General features: G+C 44.8%; 2 protein-coding genes across 4 annotated transcripts in view; one reads left to right on the top strand and one right to left on the bottom strand.

Annotated features, from left to right (window-relative positions):
* The window catches only part of SPATA31F1 (SPATA31 subfamily F member 1), a 113,045-nt gene that overhangs the window by 77,379 nt on the left and 14,130 nt on the right, over positions 1–21,536 (bottom strand). The window contains exon 3 of one of the 3 annotated variants that reach the window (XR_003432610.1): positions 1,684–5,635. The exons of the other annotated variants lie outside the window; for them this stretch is intronic. The gene's annotated coding sequence lies outside the window, so the exon portion shown is untranslated. Of the gene's footprint in view, positions 1–1,683; positions 5,636–21,536 lie in introns of those variants that run through there. 3 annotated transcript variants of the gene reach the window in all.
* PHF24 (PHD finger protein 24) overlaps positions 840–21,536 on the top strand; it is a 27,387-nt gene continuing 6,690 nt past the window's right edge. Inside the window, exons 1-3 of the mRNA XM_027105615.1 lie at positions 840–969; positions 17,792–18,173; positions 18,818–19,003. Of these exons, the coding sequence (XP_026961416.1) occupies positions 17,796–18,173; positions 18,818–19,003 (564 nt within the window). The 5' untranslated portion in view covers positions 840–969; positions 17,792–17,795. The remainder of the gene's footprint in view (positions 970–17,791; positions 18,174–18,817; positions 19,004–21,536) is intronic.

The following is a 21,536-nucleotide window of genomic DNA, read 5'->3' as shown; positions in this document are numbered from 1 at the left end:
CTTTATCTTTTTCTTGCCCTCTCAGAGCATGTAGTTTGGTGTAATACAGGTTATGTCTCTCAGAACTGCTGGCCTCCTGACAAGCTGGCTATTTAGTCTGAGTGATGAGGTTACTGCAGCAAAAACTGGGTTAAGGTACATTACTTTTCTGCTGGAGATGAAAGGCCAGTAACCCCAGAAAACAGCGCACAGAAAGAGTTGGGCCAGCCAAGCACTTTGTGAAGGCTCATTTAGACCCTCCGCCGTGGGGTACTATGAAGGTGAGTGTCCTGATGCCAGGGTCGCGGGCCCGGAGGCCTGAGTGGGCAGCTGGTCTCGGTAGGAGAGACAGAGCCCGGCCGAGGCCGCTGGATGAATCATTCTCACCTCTCTAGGCAGGTGCGGGCGGCAGGATGCTTCCGCTTCGCCACGGTGCGGGCGGGACTGGGAGCGGCGGCATTCCCCGCGGAGGCCTCCCCCGGGCCGCCTCCTCCGGGCGGGCACTGACCTTGCCGCAGGCGTCCGGGCTGCCGCAGTCCCAGCGCCGCAGAGCCCGGAGCTGGTGGGGGGCGCCCACTGGCACCCGGACCCACAGCTCGTCGGGGCGGGCCGCAGAGCCCATGTGGAGCCGCCGCCCTCCCGCCGTCCCTCGGCGCTTCATTCCCGCGCGCGGTCGCCGGCTGAGGCGCGGGGGCCGCGCGTCTAGGCGCCGGGGGGCGGGGCGGGGCGCGGCGCGCGGCGCGGCGCGCACCCCCCGGGCCGCGGAGGTCGTCTCGCGCGGGCGCACGCGCCGCAGCCGCGCGGGGCGGGGAGGGTGGGTATGCTCTGGGCGCGCGCACCGCCGTCGCTTCAGCCTGGTGTTCCGCTCGCGCAGCCTGCTCCCGGCGCTCGGCCGCAGCACGCCGACTCCGGAGCGGCCATGGGCTGCGCGGGGCCCGCGGTGTAGAGTCCGCCAGCCCCGGACCCGCATCCCTCACCCTGACAGTCCCGGTAAGCGGGGGCGGGGGCGGGGGCGGCGGGGACCAGGCAGGCACCGTGAGGGGCGGGTCTGCGGGCCGCGGACAGCCCTCCGTGGACTCAGAGGTGCTGTGTGGGAGCCGTCCCGAGGGTCTCCCTGTGTAAGTGGATGAACCCCGAGTATCCCTGCCTCTACCCCTTGGGAGAGTCCCGGAGGCGGTGTGCGGAGCCGCCCCCATGGAAGACCCCTGTGCGAGTGGAGATTCCCAGGGCTCTCTCGGCATTTGCTGCCACGGGGAGGCCCAGTGTGGAGGACGCCATACCCAGAGAGACTGTGTACCTACGGGAGGGCAAGGGTGGTCTCTGGTGTTGTCTCAGTGGAAGACCATTCGGGAACATAGGGGAGCCTTAAGAGCCTGCACCGTGGGGACGGACCCCACAGAGGACCCGTGTATATAGGAGGACCCGAGACTGTGCCCTAGAACTGCCTGGAAGAAACCTCTGACTGGAAGGAGAGGATCCTGCCACGGGATCCAGGCCAGGAGTAACTTCCCGTATGCACAAAGGTCTTTGGCTTTGACCTCCTTCAGGGCTCAGTGTTTCCTGACTTGTATCTCTCCAGCGTGGTCGAGAGGCAGGGGTCCTGTGGGGCTGCGCCTTTGTCCGTTCGTCCCCCACCCCATTAGAGTTTGTATTCTCCGTGGTAGCCCAGTTGGCTCCAAGCTCAAGGCAGGAACTTCTCTCAGAGCACAGGGTGCAAGAGAGGGGAGGACCAGTGAGGCCTCTGAAGCAAAGAAAGGAGATTTGAGCCCCTGAGCTTGACCCTCAGGAAGAAAGCAGTAAAATCAGGTAGAATAACTGACTCAGCCAGGTCCTGTAGAGAAAATCCTTTGACGGAAGGAAAAAAGGATATGTAGGATTATTGAGCACCAGTGTGCCAAATACTAAACCAGGGATGTTTAACATCTCATAGAATCCTTACAACAGCCTTATGAAATTATCCCCTTTTAAACATTTGGCACTTTAGACTCAGGTTTAGCAATTTGCCCAAGGTCACAAAGCATGGAATCATGAAATCTGTTTTTCTAAGTTTATTTGGGTATCAAGGAGAGGCAGAAGCAAGAATGTTTATTTGTTAATAAATTGCATTAAGATACCAAGCACCGGGCTTTGCAATAGTATACGCTCAGTAAATGTGATGATTAATTAAGTGGATGAAGACAGTTTAATTGGGGATGAGTGTGCTGTAGGAACTGATTTCCACTGAACCCCCAAATTTCAGGGTGTGGCTTCCTTCACTGGCAACCCTACTGTAATTATGCGTCTGGGTGGCTCTGCACTTAATTGGGTCTGGGAGAGGCCTCTGGGTGTAGTCTTTGACAGGACTTGCTCTGGGGATCTAGTGGAACCCTTCGGAGGATGGAGTATTCTGAGACTACCCTCCCTGCTTGCAGAATCCTTGAGGGAGAGGACAGAGAGACAGGATCACTTTTAGGAAGCATGACCTACAGTGTCTTTGTGGCCATCTGACTCCATGCACTAGCAGACATTGGTCCACAGATACCACTCAGGATACTTGCCCAGCAGTGCCTCTGCATGATGAGGAGGAGGGCAGAAAAGGCTTAGAGCCAAGGAAGGTTTATTGGGAGTCCATCGTCTGGGGGAATGCAAAGGGTCTGTGCCTGACATAGTGATGCACCCTCATCTCACCCCCTGGGCTGTAGTAGCTTTCATTCCATCTGAATCCCAAGGGTGTGAATTTGGAGCCAAGGATAGACTCTGGTTTCTTGTCCAAAAATGGAGTGGTGAGGGGGCTAAGCAGTGGAATTCACCAGAGTATTCTGGAAGAGTTTTCCTGTTCCCCTTCCTTTCTCCTTCCACATAGCCAAACCTAGTGACATCCTCCTTTAACAGAGGTGGGTTCCCTGGGCTCCTGGGGTTACATAGTGAGAAGGGAGATCAGGCTTGTGAGAAAACAGAACAACCTGGGTGTGGCATCTCATGCACAGCTCAGTGGAACAAACTCTGACAAAGGCTGATATTGGTTAAGCACCTGCCCATTAGAGAATTGTTTATAATCCCCTTTCAGTTCAAACACCTTTCATCAGTTTAACACACCAAAATAAACAGGGATATATATCTTTTTTAAGAAAATCAGAGCAAGCCTGCAAATATGATCTTTGCTCCGATTCAGAGATTTGTCACTGGGTTTTATTCCTAAACTGGTCTTTTTTACTGAGGGCTCTTGGTATCACACCCACTCATGACCCTGGAAAAATTGCTAGATGGCTCCAGGTGCTCCCCAAATATTGGACCTTGGATATCACTTCTTTGATGTCCAGCATTGGGTAAACGTTAAGATTACAAAATCCTAAGAATACTGACTGTCTCCTCTAATCACAACATGAGTCTGCAAATCAAATCATTCCACAGTGGGGATGAAGGATGTCATCAGGTGGCCTTAATCTTCTTTTTTTAAAAAAAAAAAGCTCTCTCTAAAGAGAAATAAAAGGGGAGAGCATGGCTCACACAATTTCACTTGAGTGTACACAAATGAGTCTGGATTTTTTAGCCTTTAATCTTCCTCATCATCTCTGACCACATTCTTATGGTTTTCTTCCTCCTACATTTGCCATCTTTAGACAATGCTTCCTCTTCCTCAAACACATAAATAGTAGGACCTTCCCCTGCCCGTTTCTCATACTCCTTATATTTTTTTCAGTACACCTGTTCCTAAGTGGATCATATTTATGCAAAAAGTTTCCTTTCTTTTTAGCTACAGAGTCTATTATCTTCCAGTCCCACATGCTTTTCTCCAGCAGTACTCTTGGTTTCTGCTATCTTCATTTCCCAAATTGCTTTATTCATTTCTAATGGGAATATCATTATCTACTCCAACCCCTCAATCTTAATGACCAAGTTCTGACAGAAATGCTTACCAGCTTTTGACCAAGAAACCAAGACCATCAGTGTCCAGCTGGAGACATGACTATTTTTTCTATTATAACATCCCCCTTCATCCTTCCTTCCCTTCCAGCAATCCACTCAGAGACCCATATACATTTACTAAGTGCTACCCACTTGCCAGGGCACTATACTAGATAAATATGAGAGTTCCTTGCCCTTGAGGTGTTCACATAGGATCAGTCTGCATTTCTCTAATCATTTACTACAAAAAGTAAGAAGAGAAAAGAGAAGTACAGCTTTACAGAGTATCTATAGGAATCATCATACAGTACGCCTTTTCCCAGGCATCACTGAAGCACCACTGCTGTTCTGTGCCTCCTCTGGCAGCCACGTCCTTAGCCCCGTGCCATCGCCCTGCCAGAATTACTTCCGCCCATATACTTTGAGTGAACTGGCCACTCTTGGCTCTCTGTGATAATAATGACAGTACCTTATATTTGGATAATATGTGACAATTTACAAGCCCTCTTACATGATCTCATTTGGTTTTCAGAAATGTTTCATCTTAACTGTGGTCTTCTTACTAAAACAACAGCGTGTTGGTTGGCTGGCTGGTTTTCTCTCCTTTTTTTCGTTTTGTTTCATTTTGTTTTGTTTTGTTTTTTGAGCCTCCTAATCAGGGTTACGGGTCTCCAGAGGGAAAGCCCCAATGATTTACTACGGCCTCTACCTACCAGCCCTTAGGCTATGAAGAGGAGTTTCCTGTTGGGTCCAAAGGCCAAGCAATGCACTCACTGGTCAACCCTAGGACTTATCAGGGCTGTCCTGCTACCTGGCCTTAGAAAATCCAATTCTCTGTGTTTTCTTTCCTCCCTGAAATCTAAATACATATTCCCTTCTAGACAAATAGTTTAAGCATACTATCTCAAACCAGTTCTCTGGGCTAATTCTTATGTGAAGGCAGGTTTCTTTGCCTATTTCTATCTAACACCCGGCTGGCTTCATACCATCTAAGCCATCATGGAGTCTCCATATAGCTCCATGCCTTGGCATGTGCTTTTATCTCTTCCTGGAATGCCTTTTTTTCCCTTATCCACTGGGGTAACTCCCACTCAGATTTCAAAATTTAGCTCAAGCAACACTTTTTTTTTTTAATCCTACACTTATGCCCCCTACACACGCACATACTCACACTGCTTTCTCACAGGCTGAGTGAGGTTCCATTTGTTCAATCTACCAACAGTTACTAAGCGCCTAATTTGTGCCTAACACATAGTAGGCTGCACTCAGCAAATATTTGTAGAATCAACAAATAAGTCATGATAATTAAGGTATAATGAGTGCATTAAATGGGGCTGAATCTGTGCTTCAGGGCCCCAGAGCAGAGAACAGGGAGTGTCTCTCCATCTTGCTGAAAAGCTCTGCTTGCTAAGTGCAGTCACACCAGCCAGTCACTGATGGTGTGCTATTCCTTAACTGTTGCTCTGCTTCTGTGGGAAGCCTGCACTGTAGCTTCTCATGAAGACCCATCCCAGGCCCCTAGAGGCTAAAGATCATGCCATAATTTTGGCCTCATGTTTATTAGAGCTTTTGGACTTCCAGTAAATATTAAACAACAACAGCACCTCCCTCACACCTCATTCTCTTGAGCTGAGTCCAAGAAGACATTTTTACTCAGTCTTCAGCCCTCCTGCTCCTTGGAAATCTCAGAAGAGTCCTGTGCAGTCAGGGGTGACTGTGTCTTCCTGGGCTGACTGAAGCCAGTGCCACTGCACTGGATAAACAGAGGAGACTGGAAGAAGACAGGGAGGTATCATCAGTTAGACCCCTTTAGACATGAAAACTAAAAGTAGCCCATAGGCTACTGCCAGGCAACAGAATGGCTGACTAGAAACAGGCTCCAGGAGCACTGTGGTGAGGCAATGGATTCCTAAGGCAGGACCAAGATACTGGAGATCAGCCAAACTATTTTGGGCTTGAATTCCTCAAAGACGAGCAGAGGGTAAGGAGACTCTTTGATAATTTTTGTTTAAAGTCTCTAGATTGATGTTGATGTGCACAGTGAACTTAGGGTCTCTGCTGTGCATTCTGCATTTTGTAGACCCTGGTTCTGCTGGTTTTCCATACCCTTATGGCTAATCACCTGCTGTGTTAGGTACATGGCTTCCTTGAGGTTCTCAGACAACCTTTTAGGCACATGCTATACCTGGAGCCAATTGTCAACCACCTTGAAATTTTTCACCCTTATTTGCAGATGCTGCTCATCTCATGCTAAATTTCTCCAGCCCAAACCCAGGAGGGAGGAGATACACTTTTAAGTTTACTGCACGTGCCCTCAGGGCAGCTGCCCGCCTGTCGGCCAGTTCACAGTGCCCCCAGGACACAGCATAAATGCAGGGGACTGTTGACTTTGGTAATATTAGTCTCTCTTTTTTTATAATTGTGGTTGTGGAAACTGGCCAAATTCTAAAATTCTGTAGCTCTCTCCTGTGGTCAAAGAAATCACCCATAACTACTGTATAGTTACCTGTTCTCATCCCTGCTAGCCCTGAATCAGCAGATAGGGTCCCCTCTGGGGAAGCAGAGTAGATGTGATGAGATGAGCAGGTGACTGTATAGTTTCTAGAATTGTGTTCTGAAGATTTGGTCTGATCAGTCTCTCTGGCCAACTTTGAGGAAGAGAAAAGGTAGTGACACCATGATCTCAAACTTTTTATGTTGCCTAGTTATCTCTGCAACATTCGTTGAACCAAGATTTATAGAACACATACTCTGTGAAAGGCAGTGGGAACCATCTAGACTTTTCTCCTTCTCAATCTCAGTGAAAAACTGGGATTCCTTTTTCCATCTGCTCAACCCCCTCTGGTTGTTTTCCCCTGTCTCCCAGCTCAGAGGTTTTCTTTGCCTTGTTCCTGCCTAGGGAAGCCTTCATAACCTCCAAACAATCACTTTTAGTTGCTTTTGAGCCTTTTTCAAACAGCTGCCATTCCCATACCAAGAATCAGATGAAAGCAAGTAAATGTGCTTTACATTTAGCATGCCCAGTGAGGAGACTCCTGCCTGTTGAGAGGCTCCTCACAGCCAGAAGTCTTTATCGAGAGCTTTGGAAGAGGTTCCCTAGCTGCCTTCCTTTTCCTTATTTTGCCACCAGCTCCTGCTGTGGAGCAGCCCCTCCTCCTCTTACTCCCACCACTTTGCCCTTATAAATCATCCCACTGCGTTGTAAGCATGTGCTCTGCAGAGAATGGGTGTGTCTTGCACGCACACATTTCAAGCTGCCCACATATGTCTTACTGCCTGACAGATTCATCTAGACAGACTTCTCTTCCCTGAAGAAAGTTTCTGGTTGTCATCTGTTTTCATTTCCTCCAAATCGTAGAGTCAGAGAGCCCTGTTCTACCTCATGTCCCTCTTATTCACCACCACCTGCTCCTGCTCCCATGAGGTTTTTTTCCAAGCCTTCCCTAGGTTCTACAAATCCTCTGACAGTCACATCATTCTTGGGACAATGTCTTTTTATCCCTCTTTCATCCTTGTTAGGGAGGCAGAAAACCCCAGTTCCACCCATCAGCCAAAGGAGTAATCATTAGATATAATTTGTGGCATCTTTGCAACTTGATTTCCTTTTAACTCACTCTTCTTCCTAGGACTCCTTCCAGCACAGCAGAGGCCGGTTTTTCTCATCAGGCATTTGTTTTTAACTCCTCACTAATCAGGACCACTTGTTTCTCTAGAAATTAGAACTGATTTTGTTAATTTTTCCAACACCCCAGGTGCACATCGTGGATATTTCAGCATACTTGCTTTTAATCAGGGTGTCTTTTGCATATAGTTTCAACCCTCTCCATTAAGAATTAAGGGGTTTTAGCCTCACTCTTAAAGCCTAATTCTGATGTGTCCTCACAATTTACTCTCAAAATCAAAGCCTTGTGATGAAAATGACTTGGGGTCTTGTTTGGATTTTGATGCCTTCTTTTTAATGGCTCTGCTCTACATTTGCTGCCCTTATGGGCATAAAATGGCCTAGAAAACTGAAGGGGGAATAGCAGTACTCCAAGATCCTGTGGTCAGGGCTAGAAAGTAGTTTTTTTATTTGTTTTTGTCTGTTTGTTTTGCTGGTGGATGTTATCTTCAGTCTTCATTGAAATTCCTTTGAAGATAAACTCCAAATCCACTGCAGTGACATCATTAACCGTTGAGTAGCTTAATAGTGATTCTTGGTATCCTTACAGAGAGTAGTGGTTGTGCAGGACTGCAGTGTGTTGGGATATGCTTGTGGTTAGTTTGCCAATACACAATGAGTCAGGTCACTTACAGAGTAACCCTCCTAATTGGCTGGCCTTTGTTCAAAACTCTTGTTACATTATCTGAAAAAGCCAGTAAGAACCAAATGAATACCATTGATTTTCCTCCAGTGAATCATTCTTGAAAAAGTGAATTTCGTATGGTTATTCCAGGTCTCCAGATAAGTGTTTATCAACCTTTTTTTTAACCCATGCCTTCTAGCTGATAAACATTAATGTCGGGACTTCCCTGGTGGTGCAGTGGTAAGGAATCCGCCTGCCAATGCAGGAGACACAGGTCCAATCCCTGGCCCGCGAAGATCCCACATGCCACGGAGCAACTAAGCCTGTGCACCACAACTACTGAGCCTGCACTCTGGAGCCCGCCAGCCAGAACTACTGAGCCCACATGCCACAACTACTGAAGCCCACGTGCCCTAGAGCACAAGAGAAACCCGCGCACCGCGACTAAGAGTAGCCCCCACTTGCCACAGCTAGAGAGAGCCCGCGCGCAGCAACAAAGACCCAGTGCAGCCAAAAAAATAAATAAAATTTAAAAAAAAATTTTTTAATTAATGTCTTATGACTGCTCCCTAAAACTTCTACTATGACTTCTAGGAGGGGGCTGCCCCCAACGATTGGGAAAGCTAGCACCTTCTGTATCTCCCCCAGGAACCAGGAGGATACTGTCAAGCTCTGCTGTTTTGTTGTCCATGTTACGAAAAAAAAAGTAATGACTTTTGATATTTGCTTTCCAAATATAAATATATTATAATTTATATGATTTTTCAATCCACTATTTCTTCCCTCCTCCTGGAGTTCTGATATATAAACCCCTATATGCCCCAGGATCCAGCCAATGTGAGTCATTGCTCTGATCTTTATGTTCGTACTGGATTAAACCAGTTTTTTCTCTTTATTTTTATAGCATGAATAATATATCACAAGTTATCCAATAATTCTCCTACTAAGGTTATTTCCACCTTTTTATCACTGTGAAAAATGCTTTGATAGGGACTTCCCTGGTGGCGCAGTGGTTAAGACTCTGCCTGCCAATGCAGGGGACACGGGTTCGAGCCCTGGTCCAGGAAGATCCCACATGCTGAGGAGCAACTAAGCCCACAAGCCACAACTACTGAGCCTGCATGCCTAGAGCCTGTACTCTGCAACAAGAGAAGCGACTGCAATGAGAAGTCTGCGCACTGCAACAAAGAGTAGCCCCCACTTGCCACAACTAGAGAAAGCCTGCATGCAGCAACAAAGACCCAACTCAGCCAAAAATAAATAAACAATAAAATTTTTTTAATGCTTTGATAAATATTCTTTTAAATAGGCCCACAGGTAGAGGATCAAACTCTTGTATGTAGTACGGTTTTCTTCATTCAAAAGTATATTCGTATCAGTCCAGATCTGCTAGACCGTCCAACCACACAGACTCTTAAGGCAGCCTTGAGAATTCAATTCTTGCGTCACTCCAGTCAAGGGAAAAGCATACCTTATACCCCACATTGTTATCCTTGTCTTTCAGGGGTAACTGTCTTTAAATCAAAAGACAAAAGCGTAGTTCTCTAATCAAAAAAGTATAGTGATTCTAAGGCTGTGTTTTTCAAATTGCCAGTCCGGACCCATTACAAAGTCACCAAATCATTTTTTTACGATCTTTTTCTTATGTGGACAATTTTTTTTTAATATTTATTTATTTGGCTGCACGGGGTCTTAGTTGCAGCATGTGGGATCTTTTAGTTGCAGCACGTGAGATCTTCATTGCAGCATGCTGGCTCTTAGTTGCGGCATGTGGGATCTAGTTCCCTGACCAGGGATCAAACCTGGGCCCCCTGCATTGGGAGCGCAGAGTCTTAACCAGTAGACCACCAGGGAAGTCCCTGATGTGGACCATTTTTAAAGTCTTTATTGAATTTGTTACAGTATTGCTTCTGTTTTATGTTTTGGTTTTTTGGCCGTGACACGTGGGATCTTAGCTTCCCAACCAGGGATCAAACCTACACACCCCACATTAGAAAGCAAAGTCTTAACAAATGGACCACCAGGGAAGTCCCTCATCAAATCATTTTAGAGAGTCACTATCATGATTGTTTTAATGAACTAGAATAGAGAGGATAGAAAATATCTGGGAGCATCACATGTAGTAAAATTAGGATTCTTTCACAAAACTTTGGGTTCAGTTATAGGTCTATGAACATGTGTTTATAATTTTGTGTATACAGGGTCACATCATAAACTATACTTCTTACTATGGGTCACAGTCAAAAAATGTGAAAAACATACCACAGAAAGTTTTCTGAGGAAAACACTGTGGCCTTGGAAATAGTAATTGATCATGAGGAAGGTTTGCAGTGAAGGGCTGGGTGTTAGTTTTGCATTCTCCTTCTTGAGATGGTATGCCTGTTCCTCTCGCTGTAAGTTGGGGACCCGCTTTTCCACCTAACTGTAGAGCACAGCCAGTATGCATAAGCCATGTGGGCAGTGTCTGCAGACCGCAGGCCTGGGTCCACAGCCTCAGCAAAAGCTCTAACATACACACACTCCCTTCTCCACCCCTAGCCCCATTGCCACCCAAGGCTGGATACCCTCATTAGGTCACATGGACTTTTAAAAGAATATGGAAAAGAAGCATTCTAAATGCTTGACTACATATTCCAAGCATACGCATTAACAGATAGAGAACTGAAGCCCAAAGCAGTAAAATAACGTGTCCTGGGTCACAGCAGATCCAGAACTAAAACAAGTCACCAGGTTGCCTCTGTGACTTTTTAAATTATATAATTAATGTACAAGGTAGGAAAATTAGAAAAAAACAGATTAACAAAAATATGAAAAAACATACATTCTTATAAAATTAGATCATAACATGAGCATTTCTGTAACTTGCATTTTTCATAAATATGTTCATATATTTTGAACATCTTTCCACATTAATAAATTTACTTTTACCTTAATGTTTTTCATATTGTTCATTCTTACATTGTACCATAATTTAACCATTCCCCTATTGTCCCATATTTGTTTGCAACTGAGGAAAAGAATGAGTTTTTAATCACCTTAAACAGTTTCCTAATTTGATCAGTAAATGTTTCCTTGAACTTCCCTGGTGGCGCAGTGGTTAAGAATCCGCCTGCCAGTGCAGGCAACATGGGTTTGAGCCCTGGTCCGGGAAGATCCCACATGCCGCAGAGCAACTAAGCCCGTGCACCACAGCTATTGAGCCTGCACTCTACAGCCCACAAGCCACAACTACAGAAGCCCATGTGCCTACAGCCCATGCCCCACACCAAGAGAAGCCACCTCAATAAGAAGCCTGCACACCGCAAGGAAGAGTAGCCCCCCACTCGCCACAACTAGAGAAAGTCCACACCCAGCAACGAAGACCCAATGCAGCCAAATAAATAAGTAAATAAATAAATCTTTCCTCAATAAATCTCCTTTGCCACCATCCTGTAAATGACAGTCACTTATTCAAAGCAAATATTCTTTAGTCATATATTTTAATTTTACAAACAAATTTTACAAGTGGGGAGAGGGGATCTTTCCTTTCTTATCAGTAGGTTTATAAATTTAAAAATATGGGTTGGGTTTCTTTGACAACAAGTGATGGCAGGGCAAGCACCCAGACAGGGTAGGAATTTGCACCACTGTGGCCCAGAAAATAGTTGTTTCTAGAAAGAAGACGTGGCTGTCATCAGATTTTATGAATATTAAGACTTTATTGAAAAATCAGAAAGACTTATTCACAATTAATTAATTGGGAAATATTATTAAATGCCTTTCCTCTTTTAGACATATTGCTAGGCAGTGGAGACAGGTACTACACATGGTAAAACGATCTAAGAGAGGAAACTGACACTGACGATAATCATCCTATTGAATATGTAATAACAAAGATGAGTGTTCTAGAGCAGAAGAGCATGGTGCTGTCAGCACACCTACCTGGCTTGGGGAGACAGCAGTAACTTCCATGAGGAAGCAGTACTTGAACTGAGCTCTAATCAGGGGAAAGGAATGTTCACAGGTCCAAAATAGAGGGAGCATGGAGACTTCCCTTGTGACGCAGGGGACAGAATCTGCCTGCCAATGCAGGGGACACAGGTTTGAGACCTGGTCCAGGAAGATCCCACATGCCACAGAGCAACTAAGCCCATGCACCACAACTACTAAGCCTGTGCTCTAGAGCCCGCGAGCCACAACTACTGAGCCCGACTGCCACAACTACTGAAGCCCATGCGCCTAGAGCCCGTGCTCTGCAACAAGTGAAGCCACCACAATGAGAAACCTGTGCACCAAAACGAAGAGTAGCCCCCACTCGCCACAACTAGAGAGAGCGCGCACGCAGCAACAAAGACCCAACACAACCAAAAATAAATAAATAGACTTATAAAAAATAGGGCTTCCCTGGTGGCGCAGTGGTTGAGAGTCCGCCTGCCGATGCAGGGGACATGGGTTCGTGCCCCGGTCTGGGAAGATCCCACATGCCGTAGAGCGGCTGGGCCCGTGAGCCATGGCCGCTGAACCTGCGCGTCCGGAGCCCGTGCTCCGCAACGGGAGAGGCCACAACAGTGAGAGGCCCGTGTACCACAAAAAATATATAATAATAATAATAGAGGGGGCATGGCAAACAAAGACTGAAAAACCAGTGTGGTTAGAACAGAGTAAAGAAGGGACACCAGACCGAGGAGAGCCTCACAGACCATAATAAAGAAACTAATTTGGAGGACTTTATCCTGAAAGCTTTGGAAAGCCATTGAAAAGATTTAAGCAGCAGATAACATATCAGCTGAATGTCCCAGAGACATCTTTAATTCAATACATACAAAATCCAATTTCATTATTCCTCTTTCTTATTTCCCAATTTCTGTAAATGGTACTACCCTTCTTCTCGTTAGTCGATTTAAGACTGCCCTCTAAGTCAGGCAGAGATAGGCTGTATGAAATATGAAATACTGTATGACTTCACTTGTGTGTGAAATCTAAAAACATTGAACTCATAGAAACAGAGAGCAGAATGATGGTTGCCAAAGGCTGAGGGGTGAGGGAAATGGTGGATGTTGATCAAAGGGTACCAACATTCAGATATAAGATGAAAAACTTCCAGGAATCTAAGGTACAGCATGTGACCATAGTTAACAATACTATATTGTGTACTTGAAAGATGCTGTGAGAGTAGAGCTTTAATGTTCTCACCATAAGAACAACAACAAAATGGTAATTGTGTGAGATAAAAGATGTGCTAACTAATTAGAGAAAGAAGAACAACAAAACCCCAAAGTCATAAATATCAGATCAGAAATAAATGAAGGAAACAATAGCAACGATCAATAAAACTAAAGGCTGGTTCTTTGAGAAGATAAACAAAATTGATAAATCATTAGCCAGACTCATCAAGAAAAAAGAGAGAAGACTGAAATCAATAGAATTAGAAATGAAAAAGGAGAAGTAACAACTGACACTGCAGAAACATAAAGAATCATTGGAGATTACTACAAGCAACAATATGCCAATAAAATGGAAAACCTGGAAGAAATGGACAAATTCTTAGAAAAGCAAAACCTTCTGAGACTGAACCAGGAAGAAATAGAAAATATAAACAGACCAATCACAAGCACTGAAATTGAAACTGTGATTAAAAATCTTCCAACAAACAAAAGCCCAGGACCAGATGGCTTCACAGGTGAAGTCTATCAAACATTTAGAGAAGAGCTAACACCTATCCTTCTCAAACTCTTCCAAAATATAGCAGAGGGAGGAACACTCCCAAACTCATTCTTTGAGGCCACCATCGCCCTGATACCAAAACCAGACAAACATGTCACAAAGAAAGAAAACTACAAGCCAATATCACTAATGAATATAGATGCAAAAATCCTCAACAAAATACTAGCAAACAGAATCCAACAGCACAATAAAAGTATCATACACCATGATCAAGTGGGGTTTATCCCAGGAATGCAAGGATTCTTCAATATACGCAAATCAATCAATGTGATAAACCATGTTAACAAATTGAAGGAGAAAAACCATATGATCGTCTCAATAGATGCAGAAAAAGCTTTTGACAAAATTCAACACCCATTTATGATAAAAACTCTCCAGAAAGTAGGCATAGAGAGAACTTACCTCAGCATAATAAAGGCCATATATGACAAACCCACAGCCAACATCATTCTCAGTGGTGAAAAACTGAAACCATTTCCTCTAAGATCAGGAACAAGATAAGGTTGTCCACTCTCACCACTATTATTCAACATAGTTTTGGAAGCTTTAGCCACAGCAGTCAGAGAAAAAGAAATAAAAGGAATAAAAAGAAATAAAAGGAATCCAAATCAGAAAAGAAGAAGTAACGCTGTCACTGTTTGCAGATGACATGATACTATACATAGAGAATCCTAAAGATGCTACCAAAAAACTACTAGAGCTAATCAATGAATTTAGTAAAGTAGCAGGATACAAAATTAATGCACAGAAATCTCTTGCATTCCTATACACTAATGATGAGAAATCTGAAACAGAAATTATTAAGGAAACACTCCCATTTACCATTGCAACAAAAAGAATAAAATACCTAGGAATAAACCTACCTAACAAGACAGAAGACCTGTATGCAGAAAACTACAAGACACTGATGAAAGAAATTAAAGATGATACAAACAGATGGAGAGATAGACCATGTTCTTGGATTGGAAGAATCAACATTGTGAAAATGACTGTACTACCCAAAGCAATCTACAGATTCAATGCAATCCCTATCAAACTACCAATGGAATTTTTCACAGAACTAGAACAAAAACTTTCACAATTTGTATGGAAACACAAAAGACCCCGAATAGCCAAAGCAATCTTGAGAAAGAAAAACGGAGCTGGAGGAATCAGGCTCCCTGACTTCAGACTATACTACCAAGCTACAGTAATCAAGACAGTATGGTACTGGCACAAAAACAGAAAGATAGATCAATGGAACAGGATAGAACGCCCAGAGATAAACCCATGCACATATGGTCACCTTATCTTTGATACAGGAGGCAGGAATGTACAGTGGAGAAAGGACAGCCTCTTCAATAAGTGGTGCTGGAAAACTGGACAGCTACATGTAAAATAATGAAATTAGAACACTCCCTAACACCATACACAAAAATAAACTCCAAATGGATTAAAGACCTAAATGTAAGGCCAGACACCATCAAACTCTTAGAGGAAAACATAGAACACTGTATGACATAAATCACAGCAAGATCCTTTTTGACCCACCTCCTAGAGAAATGGAAATAAAAACAAAAACAAATGGGACCTAATGAAACTTAAAAGCTTTTGCACAGCAAAGGAAACCATAAACAAGAATAAAGACAACCCTCAGAATAGGAGAAAATATTTGCAAATGAAGCAGCTGACCAAGGATTAATCTCCAAAATTTATAAGCAGCTCATGCAGCTCAATATCAAAAAAACAAACAACCCAATCCAAAAATGGGCAGAAGTCCTAAATAGACATTTCTCCAAAGGAGTTATACAGATTGCCAACAAACACATGAAAGGATGCTCAACATCACTAATCATTAGAGAAATGCAAATCAAAACTACAGTGAGGTGTCACCTCACACCAGTAGGAATGGCCATCATTAAAAAATCTAGAAACAATAAATGCTGGAGAGGGTGTGGAGAAAAGGGAACCCTCTTGCACTGTTGGTGGGTATATGAATTGATACAGCCACTATGGAGAACAGTATGGAGGTTCCTTAAAAAGCTAAAAATAGAACTACCATACGACCCAGCCATCCCACTACTGGGCATATACCCTGAGAAAACCATAATTCAAAAAGAGTCATGTACCACAGTGTTCATTGCAGCTCTGTTTACAGTAGCCAGGACATGGAAGCAACCTAAGTGTCCATCGACAGATGAATGGATAAAGAAGATGTGGCACATATATACCACGGAATATTACTCAGCCATAAAAAGAAACGAAATTGAGTTATTTGTAGTGAGGTGGATGGACCTAGAGTCTGTCATACAGAGTGAAGTAAGTCAGAAAGAAAACAAATACCATATGCTAACACATATATGTGGAATTTTTAAAAAATGGTCATGAAGAACCTAGGGGCAAGATGGGAATAAAGACACAGACCTACTAGAGAATGGATTTGAGGACACGGGGAGGGGGAAGGGTAAGCTGGGATGGAGTGAGAGAGTGGCATGGACATATATACACTACCAAATGTGAAATAGATAGCTAGTGGGAAGCAGCCACGTAGCACTTGATCCAATCAAGTTATCAATTTATTCCTAAATTTCTCTATTTCCATAGTATCAAATCAACTCAGTATCATTCCTGCTGCCACCATTTCAGTTTAAACCCTCTACCTCTTGCCTGGACTATTATAGTAGCCTTCTAGTTGGTCTGAATCTCTCCTCCTTCCCTCTGTCACCTTTTTCCTCAAACAAACTGAGGATAACTTTCTACCCATCCTTCAAGGCCCATTCTGACTTCCAGTAATATGGTCTCACCTTCCTTTAGGCACTTCCAGCACTCTGTCTTACTCTTCTTTGAGTTCTGATATTAAGTACCTTGAGTGATGAGACTCTGTTCTCCCATCTTCTATTTCCAATGATGAGCAGTCGGTGCCTTGCATATAGTGCTGTTCAATAAGCCTTGATTATGATGGATTGATAGCAAGGCTAAAATGGACTCTCTGCTCCACTTAGAACAAACATTCCGCAACTGAATTCCACTAAGACCCTTCAGGCTAGGAAATAGCAGACCAGCTTTGCAGTGTGCCATGTCATGCCCTCACTTTCCAATGCCCTGGTACTACAGAAGAAGAGCAAGAATAACATTCCTTTTTAACCTGTAAAGGATATGGACCTTTCTTGAACAGTTCTGAGAATCAAAGCAGAAAATGTGGCAGTGACATTAGTGAAGCCTTAGAAGTGTGAGAAGCACCTGAGAGCTTGTGATGAGCAGGTTGTCTGTGACAGACCCGTAAACAGGCATAGCTACTAATTAGAAGGAGCAAAGAAGTGTCTGAGACCTTGACCACATGGGTGAGGTGGCAGAGTTTCCTGGATGCCTAATTCAGGAGTCCTCTAAAAATAGCAGTTCATTCACTCTGACTCAAAAAGTAGGCGTTTGATATGGATTCTTGCGCACAGCACTTGTCAGAGGAGCATTCCTTCAGTCAGAATTCTGAAATGTGTAGCTGTAGTCTTGCTTTATGCCTTGGGTCATCTTTGGGAGAGACTTGGGCTCTGGAGTCTCCTACTGTCTCAAAGTATCAGAGGCCTGGGACCCCTAGACCTAATTGGCTTTGGGACAGGAAGGGAAACAGAGAGACCATCTCACATTTGTAGAGTGCTTTCTAGTCTACATGCACTGTTAAGCCCCTTTTCTGATGTTATCCTCATGATAGCCCTGTGAAGTGTGCTGAGCAGATCGCCCTCATTTTATAGACAGGAAAACCAAAGTCACAGGGCCAGTCAGAAATAGAACCAAGGTCTTCTGACTCCTTAACAAGTGCTCTGTCCACCCTGCCATGCTACTGAGTTCCAGAAAAGGGAGAAGCTATTTAATAGCGCTTGCCACTTAGGTGAATGGTTGAAACAAATTGCCCTAATGTGGTCAGCCATTGGCTGAGTCTGAGCCCCTCTGCTTTCTGTCCACAGAGCCATGGGGGTGTTGATGTCCAAGCGGCAGACAGTGGAGCAGGTGCAGAAGGTGACTCTGGCTGTGTCTGCCTTCAAGGATGGGCTGCGGGACAGGCCTTCCATCCGACGCACAGGTGAACTTTCGGGGTCTCACCGTGGCACGGTAGAGGGCTCTGTCCAGGAGGTGCAGGAAGAGAAAGAAGCAGAGGCAAGCACCCCAGCACTCCAAGAAGAGAGCGGTGTCAGCCGTGCCGCCTGGGAGAGGCTCCGGGATGGGCGTGGAGTGGAGCCAGAGGAGTTTGACAGGACCAGTCGTTTCACACCCCCTGCCTTCATCCGCCCCACCCGGAAGCTGGATGATGACAAGCCTCCAGATATCCGCTTGGAGCCCAGAGAGCCTGTGAGTGTCCAATAAGGGCAGAATCCCGCAGTTTTAGACCTTCTGGGGATCAGGGAGCAGGAAGGGGAGGCCTGGGTATGGTTGAAGTGAGACTCAAAACCAGAAGGATGGAGCTGAGTCTTTGAATTTCTTCCCCAAGAATAAAAATGTTACATCCTGGATTTGTCTTAGTGAAAGACTTGAGGAAATGGGTGATAAGGAATTATACCATGGCAGCCCTCCCACCTAAGGGATAATACTGTCCCCTGTAGGAGGCATTTGGAAATTTGGGGTGGGGGTAGGGGGAGTTCAGGAAGGTCACAAAACTGGGAGTTGCTCCTGGTATTTGGTGCCAAGAAAAACAGGGGTGATAAGGGTCCTGCAATGCCTGGGACAATCTCTCACAACAGATTATTCTTTCCAAAAATGCTAGTAGCATCCCTGCTCAGAAACATGATCACAGAGACCTGAGCAGCTGGAAGAACCTACTGGTTCTTGTCTTCAAGAGAGAGAGCTCTATTGCCATAACATTGGCTTCAGTTGGAGTTGTTCCTTTAGGCTGCTCCAGGGTCACTCAGCCCCAGGCAAGTAGCACTGTGCTTGGTGGCCTAGGATCTTGCTGCTGTGTTTATACATCCCTATACACTCCTGCCATCTTTCCCCAGGTTGTTAATGATGAGATGTGTGATGTCTGTGAGGTCTGGACAGCCGAGAGCCTCTTTCCGTGCAGGGTCTGCACCAGGGTCTTCCATGATGGCTGCCTGCGCCGCGTGGGCTACATCCAAGGAGACAGTGCCGCGGAGGTGACTGAGACAGCAAACACAGAAACAGGCTGGAGCTGCCACTACTGTGTAAGCCTAGACTGCAGGGATGGTGGGCTCCTGCACTGCCAGGGATTTGGCACATTTCCTGGAGGCCCAGTCTTAGAACCCTAGTTTCTAGGCAGTAACCTGAAGAGTATTCAGATTCGGGTCACTAGAGTTAGGACAGACTTTCCTTACCTCAGTACTATTGACGTTTGGGGCACGATAATTCTTTGTTGAGTGGGCTGTGTGCACTGTAGGATGTTTAGCACCATCCCTAGCCTCTACCCATTAGACGCTAGTAACACCCACCCCCAGTTGTGACAACCCAAAATATCTCCAGATATTACCAAATGTATCGTGGGGGAACGAAATCGTTCCAGTTAAGAACCACTGAGCTAGAGGACTGAATGGGTAGGACGAGACCTAATTATTCACAACTAATTCTGCTTGGAGCAGTACTTACTCTCTGTTAGTCTATAGTTGTCATTCATTGTATTCATCTGAAAAACCAACCTGAAATCCTAACCGGCTTGCTTCCAATAGGGATGGATTCCATCCAAGGAAAACATCTCAGTCCTAAGATTCTCACTTGGTCTTCTACCTAAGTCTTAGGAGCATTTTTCTTCATCTCTGAAGCAATCATTTTGTGAATTAAGTAACAAAGGCCTGTTGATTCAGAACTTTGCAAATTATACATAAATGCCTTCCAAATTTTGAAAAGATTAAAAGCCAGATTCATATCCCTTTCTCAGCACACCTGAATAGAGTTCAAGTCTTGCTTTATTGATCTGTTGCCCTGCAGATATCTTCATCCACTGATTTCAGAGTAAGGAGTATCTGCTGTTTCCCTCTTCTTCCTACTGCCTAGGAGAAAGGAAAGATGTGCCACTTTCTAACAAATAACACTTTCTCTATGGCTTGTCCATAAAATGAAGTATAGAAGAGTTATTTCCAGTCACTTAAAATACCTTCTCCCCAGCTGGAATATGCCACAGCACAGCCTGCTCTACAGGCAATCTTCTCTAGTCACCACTCCTCCAAATGCTAGACTTTTCACTCACAGCAACTCTGCTTGGCAGTGTTCTGCTGATGTAGGACTGAGTGTCTCCTTCCTAAACCCTCAGGATTACACGGCTCCCTTCCTGGCTTTCTGTCACAGTCCTGCCTTCATTACCACCACTCTCCACGAGACCTTTTACAAAGACTTCTTCCAAGCTCCTCGCTTTTCTTTCCTTCCCTTCACAGCCAAGCTTCTTGAAAGGACTTCATTATCTCCTTGTGGTTCCCCAACCACTTGTAATTCGGCTTCTTCATCCATCATTTTGCTGAATTAGCTCTTCTAAGGTCGCCAGTGACCTAATTGTCAAGTCCGGTGACCTTTTCTCAGGAATCTTTTACTTGATCTCTCTGATATATTTAGCACTTCCTTACTGCCCCCTCTTTTCTTAGGGTATGAGTATTTTTGTGAGAAGTATTACACAAAATACAGAAACCAGAGAAAATAGAAAATCAATAAAATTCCACCTGACTCGTATAACCACTGTTAACATTACCTGCTACATTGTACAACTCTCTTCTCTTGGCTTCCAGTACCCTCTACTGATTCTCTTCCCAGGTTCTTCTCTGACCATTCTTTCTTTTTTTTAAGATTTTTTTTTTTTGATGTGGACCATTTTTTAAAGTCTTTATTAAATTTGTTACAATATTGCTTTTTTATGTTTTGGTTTTTTGGCCACGAGGCATGTGGGGTCTTAGCTCCACGACCAGGGATGGAACCCACAACCCCCTGCAATGGAAGACAAAGTCTTAACCACTGGACCACCAGGGAAGTCCCGACCATTCTTTCTAAGTGCCCTTAGTTTCTTGTCCCAGTCCTAAATGCTGGTGTTTCTCAGGGTTCTTTTCCCACTATACTCTCTCTCTCTGGGTCTTCATCCACTTCGGTGGCTACTCCACCATCTAAATACCAATCATTCCCAAATCTGTGGGTCCAGATCTAAATTTCCTGTCTCTTGGACTTATATCCATCTTGATGTCTCACAGGTACTTCAACATGCCCCCACATGAACTCATCTTTTTCCCCAAACCCATTCTCCCTCCCTTCCTTGTCTCTGTGAATAGTAATACTACCACCACCCCACAGTTACCAATCCCAACTCATTTCTCTCCCTCACCCCTCACGTCCAGTGAGTCAGCAGGTCCTATAGACTCTACCTCCTAATCTCTCTCAAATCTCTCCCCTTTTCTTCATTCTCATGTCTTAGTTTAGCCACTTATCTTTTCTTTATTGCAACAATTACTTAACTGCCCTCCATGCCTCCAGACTTTGCCCATCTAATCCATTCTCCACACAGCAGACAAAGAGCTGACTATGACACTCCACACTTAAAAACCCTTCCGTGACTCCCATTTGCCCTCAGAAAAAAAGGCCCAATTTGAGGGGCTCAATAAAGGGCATTTGAAGCACTTCACAGTCAGGCTTCTGCCTACCTCCCCTCCCTTATCTTTTATCCCCTCCCTACCCTCTCCCAAGACACACACACACACACACACACACACACACACACACACACACACA

This window comes from Aethalodelphis obliquidens, unplaced genomic scaffold (genome assembly GCF_003676395.1).
Source record: "Aethalodelphis obliquidens isolate GAN/ISIS:26980383/991018 unplaced genomic scaffold, ASM367639v1 scaffold7, whole genome shotgun sequence".
Taxonomy (NCBI): Eukaryota; Metazoa; Chordata; class Mammalia; order Artiodactyla; family Delphinidae; genus Aethalodelphis; species Aethalodelphis obliquidens.
This window is presented reverse-complemented; position numbering and strand designations above follow the sequence as displayed.